At 38.1% G+C, this 12,047-nt stretch overlaps 1 protein-coding gene across 4 annotated transcripts in view; it reads left to right on the top strand.

Annotated features, from left to right (window-relative positions):
* dcaf6 (ddb1 and cul4 associated factor 6) overlaps nt 1-12,047 on the top strand; it is a 91,021-nt gene that overhangs the window by 16,567 nt on the left and 62,407 nt on the right. For all 4 annotated transcript variants that reach the window (XM_063006588.1, XM_063006586.1, XM_063006587.1 and 1 more), the window contains exon 2: nt 941-1,002. In XM_063006588.1, the coding sequence (XP_062862658.1) occupies nt 941-1,002 (62 nt within the window). The remainder of the gene's footprint in view (nt 1-940; nt 1,003-12,047) is intronic.

Genomic DNA, 12,047 nt, shown 5'->3' with positions numbered 1-12,047 from the left:
TAAACTTTCTTCCTTTTTGTGGTTAATTTGGTTGTGTAAAAAGTTGTACATAATATCCTTTAACATTGTGACATGGCCTCCTAATATTTTTAGTGGTAATGATTGATGGCAGCTGCTGACATCTCTGTTTATAAATAAATAGCAGCAGTGATATCATGTGAAGCTTTATATGAACATGTGATTAGGGGCTGCAGCACAGGAAAGCTTTTGCTCTGAATTGGTTGCTGATTACATTGATAAAAAAGCAGTAGCAGGGTTTCCTACAAGTGTGCATAAAACCGAAGAAAAATAAAAAAACAAATGTGGATAACAATAAACCTGTAATAATTATACTTATATAAAAAATTCTGGTCATTTTTTCACCAACAGTACCTTATGTGAATAAACGTCTGCTTGCACCAATAATATGTAGCATTTTTGTTTTATTTCCTGCAATTAGGTTGAACCTGGATATAACCTTTAATCAAAAGACAAAGACCACCTCTTACTGCCCTTATACTTTAAAATGGTATTTAGGTGTAATGAGTCAATGTTCTATGAATATGGATCGGCACCCTGTCAAGTGCATATTAAAGCCTTTTGCCCCGTGTTTCTGGGTACCTCAACTGTGATCAGGATGTAGCAGTTATATCAATAAATAAATAATTCTTACAATGTGTTTAGCCAAACATAAAATGTAAATAAATTAATTTATTTGTTTTTTCATTAACCACCTCATTCTCGTGCACATTGAATGCATATTGGACAGGGCAACATCTATTGCAGGGCAACACACACTGCTCACTTTTGCATAAAAGCAGTAATAGAACCAGTCAATCTTTTTAAATGTTTTAAAAGGTGGGAGAGCACTGGTGTACCTGGATGAAATCGTGTGAACACAGAATATTTTACATGTTCTTATTCAAATGTTAAACTCATTTAATAATGTTTTTCTTTATAGGCAGACGAGAGTTTGTGCAGCGTTTGAAGCTTGAAGCTGTACTCAATGTGCATGATGGCTGTGTGAGTATAAAAACTTTAAATAAGACTCTTTTGTTTCTTTCTTTGTGTCTTTACACAAAATATTGAATAAGTCACTGAAAATTGTTTGAAAACAGTCAAGTGTAGATGTTTACAAATTTACAGAAAATCCAGAAAGTTTTTAGAATCCTTTGCCTTTTATTGCTTTTTAATGATTAAGTAAACACCTGTTAACAAGTTTTTTTGGAAATGTATTTAAAATCAAGCACTGAAATCTCCTGTCTACAAAAGTATTTATACTAGGGCTGTCACACATTTAAAATTTTTAATCGAGATTAATTGTGATTAAAGAGCAAAATTAATCGCGATTAATCAACTGAAAAATAACTAAGAAAAATTTGAACAGTTATGCACATTTTTATTGCAATAAAACATTTAATAAAGTAATGATAAAATTATTCAATCTAAATTATCTTTAGAAAGCCAGTCAATGCCTATATAGAGTTGTTAACAGCTACCCATCAAGTCTGTTTACATTATCTGGCAAAAGTACACCGATCAGCCATAACATTTAAACCACCTCCTTGTTTCTACACTCACTGTCCATTTTATCAGCTCCACTTATCATATAGAAGTAGTTCTAGTAATATAATTTGTAGTTCTAGTAATATAATTTGTAGTTCTATAATTACTGACTGTAGTCCATCTGTTTCTTTGCATGCTTTGTTAGCCCCCTTTCATGCTGTTTTTCAATGGTCATTTTGTAGATGTAAAGTCAGAGATGATCGTTTATCTATTGCTGCTGTTTGAGTTGGTCATCTTCTAGACCTTCATCAGTGGTTACAGGACGCTGCCCATGGGGCGCTGTTGGTTGGATATTTTTGGTTGGTGGACTATTCTCAGTCCAGCAGTGACAGTTAGGTGTTTAAAAACTCCATCAGCATGGCTGTGTCTTATCCACTCATACCAACACAACACACACTAACACACCACCACCATATCAGTGTCACTGCAGCGCTGAGAATGATCCACCACCCAAGTAATACCTGCTCTGTGGTGGCCCTGTTGACCATTGAAGAACGGGGTGAAAGGAGGTTAAAAAAAGTATGTAGTGAAACAGATTGACTACAGTCAGTAATTGTAGAACTACAAAGTGCTTCTATATGGTAAATGGAGCTGATAAACTGGAGTGTAGCAACAAGGAGGTGGTTTTAATGTTTTGGCTGATCGGTGTATAACCTCATGTAGACCCACATCGTTAACTATGTTAAAGCGTCTACAGTCCATTTTGATCCATTAACACCAGTTTGTAATGTTTCCACAACGTAGTCCATGGGCTTTCGTGGGCGGCACGGTGGCTAAGTGGGTAGCACTGTTGCCTCACAGCAAGAAGGTCCTGGGTTTGATCCCCAGGTGGGGCGGTCCGGGTCCTTTCTGTGTGGAGTTTGCATGTTCTCCCTGTCTGCATGGGTTTCCTCTGGGTGCTCCGATTTCCTCCCACAGTCCAAAGACATGCAAGTGAGGTGAACTGGAGACACTAAATTGTCCATGACTGTGTTCGATATAACCTTGTGAACTGATAAACCTTGTGTAATGAGTGGCTACCGTTCCTGTCATGAATGTAAACAAAAGTGTAAAACATGACATTAAAATCCTAATAAACAAACAAACAAACCATGGGCTTTCCATTCAAATTCCTCTGACATAAATTTGTCTGAGCTCATTTTGCCTGTAGTGTGTATTTGTGCGCGCAGATGCCTGACGAGACAAATGCGTGCTTTGACCAAAGATATTATTAAAGCATCAATTAATAACTGTAATTTTGTCTAGTATAGGGTTGGGCGGTATGACGGTATTACGGTATACCGCGGTATTTAAAAATGGTGACGGTATTTTAAAATGGTGACGGTATTTTAAAAATGTGAAGCGCCAAATTTCTGCTTAAGGTCCACCTTGAAAACGGAGACTTTAAGACCAGCGCGCATTCACAATAAGGGAGGGGCGGTAGTTGTAGGAGGTTGGAGCTCACTGATTGGTTGTGGAGGTGCTCACTGTTTGAGGTGATAACACAAAAGCTAGGGAGCTCTCTACATGGGGTGTGTTCAAACACCTAGTGAGCTGCCTTGCTGTCTTACTGCTTACATAGGCAGCTGCCTCAGTAGAGAGGATTCTAATAAGTCAATGACTTATTATAAGGCAGGTTATTCGAATGCGCTACTTAGACAGCGATTCCATCGGGTTTTGCTTGCTAAGCTAGCAGTTAGCATCTTGCCATTCAAAACCATGGGATGGGGTGACACAACGCGCTAGCATGTCACTATAACATCTCCGTGTACCGAATACGGTTACATTCACCGACAAGCCCGAACTTACACTTGTGCAAGTTTATACAATATAATATTATCTCGGTGTGTGTGTGTCGTGCTCACTATTCACGATACTCGGGTTTTGGATTTGAATTCCGACAATAAACAGCTTTTATTATGTCTGATTAATTCCCCGTACTGATGTGAAGCAGAATGGGTGTATTACAGCCAATAAGAACGACGCAAAAATGAAAAGAACACATAAAACATATATATAACGGTTCTCAGAGATGCGACTCGGATCGTTACTGTATACCGCGGTATTTTATGAAGACAGTATGACGGTATGAAAATCAGCAATATCGCCCAACCCTAGTCTAGTATTGATTTCTCACGCTTTTTGAAAATGAAAATTATTATTAGAAACACCCCTACATTTCGCAACATGTAGCAGCGGCAGCTTGAGTAATTTGTAACTCAGGACCGCAAACAGGAAAAAGACCCGTATTATCGCTATACAGTATAAACACAATGTTGCTATGTTAAAGCAGCGCAAATGGGCTTGTTAAGTCTGACGTCACACGTGACGTTCGGACCATTTCCGGGTCCAAACGCAAACAACTATGATATGATAAGATAAGATAAGGCTGAACCTCTGAACCTTTTTATATATATTGTAAAAGCAATATTGCACTAATTGTAATTTTCTATGTTTATTGTCATAAATATTTCCTGTTTGGTTAAATAATACTTATTTGAAGTGGAGACTTGGTATTTTAACTATTGATAATTTTTCCTGGTAATCAATGTATGCTGTTATTCATTAGTCCTATTTGGTTAGCCCTTAAGAGGGCAGAATTGTATTGGCTCTATATACGGAAAATATATATAAAATATACGGAAAGAAAGAGGACGCGGAGCAATAGATTTTTTACCGTAGTTTTGTTTGTTATACGCCAATTGCGAACATATTGAGTTTTTATTTTGTTTTTATAAGAAACTTGGATTAATGGATAAGCCAATTTAAGAAGAAAGTTAAAATAAATAATGTTTGTGGAAAACTTATGGAACTCTGTGTCGCTGTCATTGGAAATTGGGTTTACAAACACGAGTCATAAACTTCTAGTCCTTCTCAATAGCGATCTGGACGAGAAAAGGTCTTTTATATTTATATATATATATATATATATATATATATATATATATATATATATATATATATATATATACAGTGTATCACAAAAGTGAGTACACCCCTCACATTTCTGCAAATATTTCATTATATCTTTTCATGGGACAACACTATAGACATGAAACTTGGATATAACTTAGAGTAGTCAGTGTACAACTTGTATAGCAGTGTAGATTTACTGTCTTCTGAAAATAACTCAACACACAGCCATTAATGTCTAAATAGCTGCAACATAAGTGAGTACACCCCACAGTGAACATGTCCAAATTGTGCCCAAATGTGTCGTTGTCCCTCCCTGGTGTCATGTGTCAAGGTCCCAGGTGTAAATGGGGAGCAGGGCTGTTAAATTTGGTGTTTTGGGTACAATTCTCTCATACTGGCCACTGGATATTCAACATGGCACCTCATGGCAAAGAACTCTCTGAGGATGTGAGAAATAGAATTGTTGCTATCCACAAAGATGGCCTGGGCTATAAGAAGATTGCTAACATCCTGAAACTGAGCTACAGCATGGTGGCCAAGGTCATACAGCGGTTTTCCAGGACAGGTTCCACTCGGAACAGGCTTCGCCAGGGTCGACCAAAGAAGTCGAGTCCACGTGTTCGGCGTCATATCCAGAGGTTGGCTTTAAAAAATAGACACATGAGTGCTGCCAGCATTGCTGCAGAGGTTGAAGACGTGGGAGGTCAGCCTGTCAGTGCTCAGACCATACGCCGCACACTGCATCAACTCGGTCTGCATGGTCGTCATCCCAGAAGGAAGCTGACGCACAAGAAAACCCGCAAACAGTTTGCTGAAGACAAGCAGTCCAAGAACATGGATTACTGGAATGCCCTGTGGTGTGACGAGACCAAGATAAACTTGTTTGGCTCATATGGTGTCCAGCATGTGTGGCGGCACCCTGGTGAGAAGTACCAAGACAACTGTATCTTGCCTACAGTCAAGCATGGTGGTGGTAGCATCATGGTCTTGGGCTGCATGAGTGTTGCCGGCACTGGGGAGCTGCAGTTCGTTGAGGGAAACATGAATTCCAACATGTACTGTGACATTCTGAAACAGAGCATGATCCCCTCACTTCGAAAACTGGGCCTCATGGCAGTTTTCCAACAGCATAACGACCTAAAACACAACCTCCAAGATGACAACTGCCTTGCTGAGGAAGCTGAAGGTAAAGGTGATGGATTAAACCCAATTGAGCACCTGTGGCGCATCCTCAAGTGGAAGGTGGAGGAGTTCAAGGTGTCTAACATCCACCAGCTCCGTGATGTCATCATGGAGGAGTGGAAGAGGATTCCAGTAGCAACCTGTGCAGCTCTGGTGAATTCCATGCCCAGGAGGGTTAAGGCAGTGCTGGATAATAATGGTGGTCACACAAAATATTGACACTTTGGGCACAATTTGGACATGTTCACTGTGGGGTGTACTCACTTATGTTGCCAGCCATTTAGACATTAATGGCTGTGTGTTGAGTTATTTTCAGAAGACAGTAAATCTACACTGCTATACAAGTTGTACACTGACTACTCTAAGTTATATCCAAGTTTTATTTCTATAGTGTTGTCCCATGAAAAGATATAATAAAATATTTGCAGAAATGTGAGGGGTGTACTCACTTTTGTGATACACTGTATATATATATAGACAAGATGTGCAGTACACTAGTTCATGTCATTATTTAATTTCATGTCAACTCATCAAGAGGTAAGCGGTCATATTTTTAATTCATTACATGAAAACTGACATTTCTGACTCTTTGGTTTTACTTTTAATCAGTATAGCTTATAGCTTATAAAAATCAAAAATCCAGGATATCACATGTAAATTATATGAACATATTACATGTAAATTAAAAACAGCTTGAAACACGTGTAATGAATATACAATTTGACAGTTTACATTAAATTATGAACAAAAATATTACTTCATGATATCTAATTGCAAGAAAAGCGGTAGAAAGACAGTTGGGTAGTTTTTTTCCGACTCGGACACAGCACTGTGGTATATTGAAAATACGAGGGGTCTCAGCCAACTTGGACCCGGATGTGACGTTTCATAAGGTCGACACGTCACGACTTAACAAGCGGATAACCACAGTGATTGTATGTTTAAAGTGGCACAAACATAGCCCAATAAAAATAGTTTGATTATAAATTTTATTCTTGATTAATTTTTTTTTAATTAATGCAATTAACAACATCCCTAATTTAGACCCTTTGCTGTAGTCATCCTTCTTGATTTAATCTTGATTAGGTCTCTATCTGTTGCAAAATTGTTTGAGGAAAGGCATACTGGTGCTGGTCATAAAATTAGAATATCATGAAAAAGTTGATTTATTTCAGTAATTCCATTCAAAAAGTGAAACTTGTATATTATATTCATTCATTACACACAGACTGATATATTTCAAATGTTTATTTCTTTTCATGTTGATGATTATAACTGACAACTAATGAAAACCCCAAATTCAGTATCTCAGAAAATTAGAATATTGTGACAAGGTACAATATTGAAGACACCTGGTGCCACACTCTAATCAGCTAATTAACTCAAAACACCTGCAAAGACCTTTAAATGGTCTCTCAGTCTAGTTCTGTAGGCTACACAATCATGGTGAAGACTGCTGACTTGACAGTTGTCCAAAAGACGACCATTGACACCTTGCACAAGGAGGGCAAGACACAAAAGGTCATTGCTCTGTGAACAAGCACATTAATAGAGAGGTGAAGGGAAGGAAAAGATGTGGTAGAAAAAAGTGCACAAGCAAAAGGGATAACCGCACCCTGGAGAGGATTGTGAAACAAAACCCATTCAAAAATGTGGGGGAGATTCACAAAGAGTGGACTGCAGCTGGAGTCAGTGCTTCAAGAACCACCACGCACAGACGTATGCAAGACATGGGTTTCAGCTGTCGCATTCCTTGTGTCAAGCCACTCTTGAACAAGAGACAGCGTCAGAAGCGTCTCGCCTGGGCTAAAGACAAAAAGGACTGCTGAGTGGTTCAAAGTTATGTTCTCTGATGAAAGTAAATTTTGCATTACCTTTGGAAATCAAGGTCCCAGAGTCTGGAGGAAGAGAGGAGAGGCACAGAATCCACGTTGCTTGAGGTCCAGTGTAAAGTTTCCACAGTCAGTGATGGTTTGGAGTGCCATGTCATCTGCTGGTGTTGGTCCACTGTGTTTTCTGAGGTCCAAGGTCAACGCAGCCATCTACCAGGAAGTTTTAGAGCACTTCATGCTTCCTGCTGCTGTCCAACTTTATGGAAATGCAGATTTCATTTTCCAACGGGACTTGGCACCTGCACACAGTGCCAAAGCTACCAGTACCTAGTTTAAGGACCATGGTATCCCTGTTCTTAATTGGCCAGCAAACTCGCCTGACCTTAACCCCATAGAAAATCTATGGGGTATTGTGAAGAGGAAGATGCGATACGCCAGACCCAACAATTCAGAAGAGCTGAAGGCCACTATCAGAGCAACCTGGGCTCTCATAACACCTGAGCAGTGCCACAGACTGATGGACTACATGCCACGCCGCATTGCTGCAGTAATCCAGGCAAAAGGAGCCCCAACTAAGTATTGAGTGCTGTACATGCTCATACTTTTCATGTTCATACTTTTCAGTTGGCCAACATTTCTAAAAATCCTTTTTTTGTATTGGTCTTAAGTAATATTCTAATTTTCTGAGATACTGAATTTGGGGTTTTCATTAGTTGTCAGTTATAATCATCAACATTAAAAGAAATAAACATTTGAAATATACCAGTCTGTGTGTAATGAATGAATATAATATACAAGTTTCACTTTTTGAATGGAATTACTGAAATAAATCAGCTTTTTCATGATATTCTAATGTTATGACCAGCACCAGTATATTCTGAGAAATACAGGCAGATACTTATCCATCAGGGAGGATTCTGACTGGCTCCAACGACTTCAAACATACAGCCATTAAGTACTATTTTCAGCGTAAAGAAGAACAAGGATTTTTGGAAGTGATGATATGGCCCACACAGAGCACTGTTCTCAACATCATTGAATCTGTCTGAGATGACAAAGAGAGGGAAGCATCTGAGGAAGGTTACATCCACAGAAGATCTGTGGTTAGTTCTCCATGATGTTTGGAACCACCTCTCTGCTGAGTTCCTTCAAAACTGTATGCAAGTGTAGCTAGAAGAATTGATGGTTTATTTTTATGCTTAATTAGTTTGCATTTTGTTATTTGACAAAAATGAACTTTTAACACTTTTTTTCACACCTCCCTAACACGCTCACTACTGTACTTGCATACACTCTTGCAACCACTTTAAACACATCGACTACTTACTAGCATTCTAGCAACCACTTTAAACATTTTAACAAACACCTAGCATCAACATAGTTGATGCAGCTTAGACATTGGCAACTCCCTAGCTTTACCACAGCAACCGCATAACTACATCTTTACAATCAACTCGTTATTACATCTTCCCCCTAGTAACACCTTATCAACCACTTCCTATATCCAGCTACCAATCTAGCAACTCCTTAAGAACATTACAGAAACACCTTAGAAAACACTCTGCATCATCTTAATGACTTAACTATTAACAGCCTATTAACTCATAAAAAACAATCTATTGCCATAGCAATCTTCTATATATACTTTAGCAACCACCTAAGAAAACCTTAACAACAAAAAAGTACACCTTGGCATCCACCTAGCAACACATTAACATTTGCCGAGCAATGAGCCTGCCACATCAGTGACTGACAAGTGTCTGCTATGCTGCAGTCACACTTACATTTTCTTTAGAAAATGCAGCTCACTAGTATTAGTATATTCCACTTGTTTTTTTGGTTGACTTTGTTTTGCCGCAGTTTTCGAGATATTGACACCGTTCCAACTCTAAAACTTCTGACCCACTGATAACACCATGGCTTTTATATAGCTTTCAAATATGTGCAATCGAAATTGACAAAGACCCAACAATGTGGTAATCTGTAAACTTCACAAAATAGAGATGGTTTATCACAGCTGTACGACTGATATGCATGACCACTTGAAGAGCAAACATCTCTGAGCTCATTTTCAGGGCGGCAAAAAGACACCACCGTAGGTTCTGTTGACATGTACTTCTTAGCATTGTATATTAGGGTCATTCGCCCCATATTAGTAAAGTAAATTTAACAGTAATTTCTGCACTGTTGCTGTTGCAGTAACTTAATCTAGCACCAGGCCTAAGATTGTTATTCGGCTGTTTTTTTTTCTTTTCTTTTTTTTACTTTAACATTAAAGGAAGAGAATAGCTTAAACTAGCATTACAGCCTGTTGCTACAGCCTGTAAATCATTTTAGTTGTTTTCTTTGCACTTTATCAATGTAAAAATGCATTTACCAGTTATTATCTTAACTACAAATTACAACAGAATGAAATAGTTCCAGGTTATATCTACTGTATTTTAAGTTTGAAGTCTAGTTTTTAAGTAGAATATTGGTACTATATTTAAGCAATAGAACACGAGAGGGAGTGTGTTATCGCGAATAACATCACAGCCGTGATGTTATTCGCGATAACACACAACCTTGAGTGTTCTAAGAAGAAGAAGAAAGCAAGAACTTCCGAAGGGAAAAAAAGAAATAAAAAACCTCTCGCACACACCAAAGGCTATGGATGAAAACAGAACTACTAGGAGCTGCTAACTGGCTTAACTAACTGTTCGCGTTACAAACACATTAATGTTCCCTAAATAGTGCACTAGATTGTGTATCAGATCATGGATATATGTTCCCTACATAGTGCACTAGATAGTGAATTAGACAATTGGTTATGTTCCCTACACAGTGCGCTAGATTGTATATCAGATAACGGATTTAAAACGCGACCGGGAAAAAAAGGCTGTGTTGCCTGCGTGCGCGTTTGTGTGCATGAAGCTTGTCGTTAATGGCAACGCGTCAGCGGAGTAATACCATTGTGGTGTGAAAAGACTGTGCTGTTATCACGAATATCAGCACGTTTAGAACGCTTCTCAACCAATCAGATTGTAAGGTCGGAACTACCTGTTGTATAATTCTATATAGTATTACAGTTTTTTCTCAATTGCTTAAACACTAAACCCCATTCTTGGAACACATTTGTCGACTGGCAGAACTTCTTTTGAATTAATCACTCTTTTCACAAAACCTTAAACCATTGTCACCTAGTTTGACACCATTTTCATACCTGATTCAACCTTTTTGCAAAACTCTAAACACATTTTCACTGACTAACACACATTTCTCATGGTAGCGCACTTTGATGCAAAACGGCACACACAGGCCACAAAGATTAAACATAACAAACACACTATTGTTATCGTTAATACACTGCAGGTAAAAACTGTATACACATTTGTCATATCAGTAAATAGGGTTAAAATTAGTGTGTAAACAGGATAAAAGTCAGTTTAAATGCATGTGGCATTTCTGAGCTGTATTGTGACTAGCAATGGAGGACAACAATAGAAGAGGAAGAGGAGAGGTGGTGGTGAAGAGAAAGATGAAGATGACCAAGAACAAGAGCAGTCATATCAAATACTGTATTCTGTGTAAAGCAGCACATGTATACAACGACATGAGGGCTGTCATGATATGTCATATTTAAACTAAAACCCATGGAGAGGCCCCATGAATGTTTATATTTGGACAAAGCTGGATTTAGTCTCACAAAGAGGTGGAGAAGAGGTCTCAACATATAACTGGTCAACATGCAATTATAGAAATGCCTGTCCATCGTGGTGGCAATATGATCATGTAGCCTAGCGGTTAAGGTGCTGGACTAGTAAGCAGGTTGCAGGTTCAGACCCCACCACTGCCTGGTTGCCACTGTTGGGCCTTTGAGCAAGGCTCTTAACCCTCAGTTGCTTAGACTGTATACTGTAAATTGCTTTGGATAAAAGCGTCTGCTAAATGCTGAAAATGTAAAATGTATGTGTGGCCATCAACAGCAATGGGGTTCTGCATCGCCATGTAGTGGTGTGCTATATTGTATCGTTTACGATAATTCCGGTATAATTTTTAAAGCGATAAAAAAATCCCATATCATTTTTCTGTTTACTGTGAAGCTTTTGAGTATTTTTGTGTAATTGTTACTGTTAAAATTTAAAAACATGCACAAAATTTTCGGCACTTTTGTTTTTTTAAGGATTTTTTGATACATTATTTATGTTACATTATTTTTATTGGAAAGACAAAATACAGAAAAGTGTGCTTAATTCTTACATACTTCTTACATATTTCTACAAAGTGTTTGAAACATATTAATTCTAAGTAAAACTTGAACATTATTTTTTTTGCAATAGTGTTTTCTTAAAATGAATAAAATATTTTTCAGTGTTTTGTTGTATCGGCAAAAATATTGTTATCGCAAAAATACCCTGAAATTATCGTGATATTAATTTAGGGCCATATCGCCCACCCCTATCACCATGTCACATTAGAACATAGAGAGCATCCTGTTTACGTTGTTGTTTGGAACAATGTGAGCTTTCACCGTTATCAAGACATATGTTTTGGAGGTTTATCAATAACCTCCGTTTTATAAATCTAAGCCTTAATAGTGTGTAATGACTGCTG

Source organism: Trichomycterus rosablanca, chromosome 12 (genome assembly GCF_030014385.1).
Source record: "Trichomycterus rosablanca isolate fTriRos1 chromosome 12, fTriRos1.hap1, whole genome shotgun sequence".
Taxonomy (NCBI): Eukaryota; Metazoa; Chordata; class Actinopteri; order Siluriformes; family Trichomycteridae; genus Trichomycterus; species Trichomycterus rosablanca.
The sequence above is the reverse complement of the archived record's forward strand: the minus strand, read 5'-3'. Positions and strand labels throughout refer to the sequence as shown.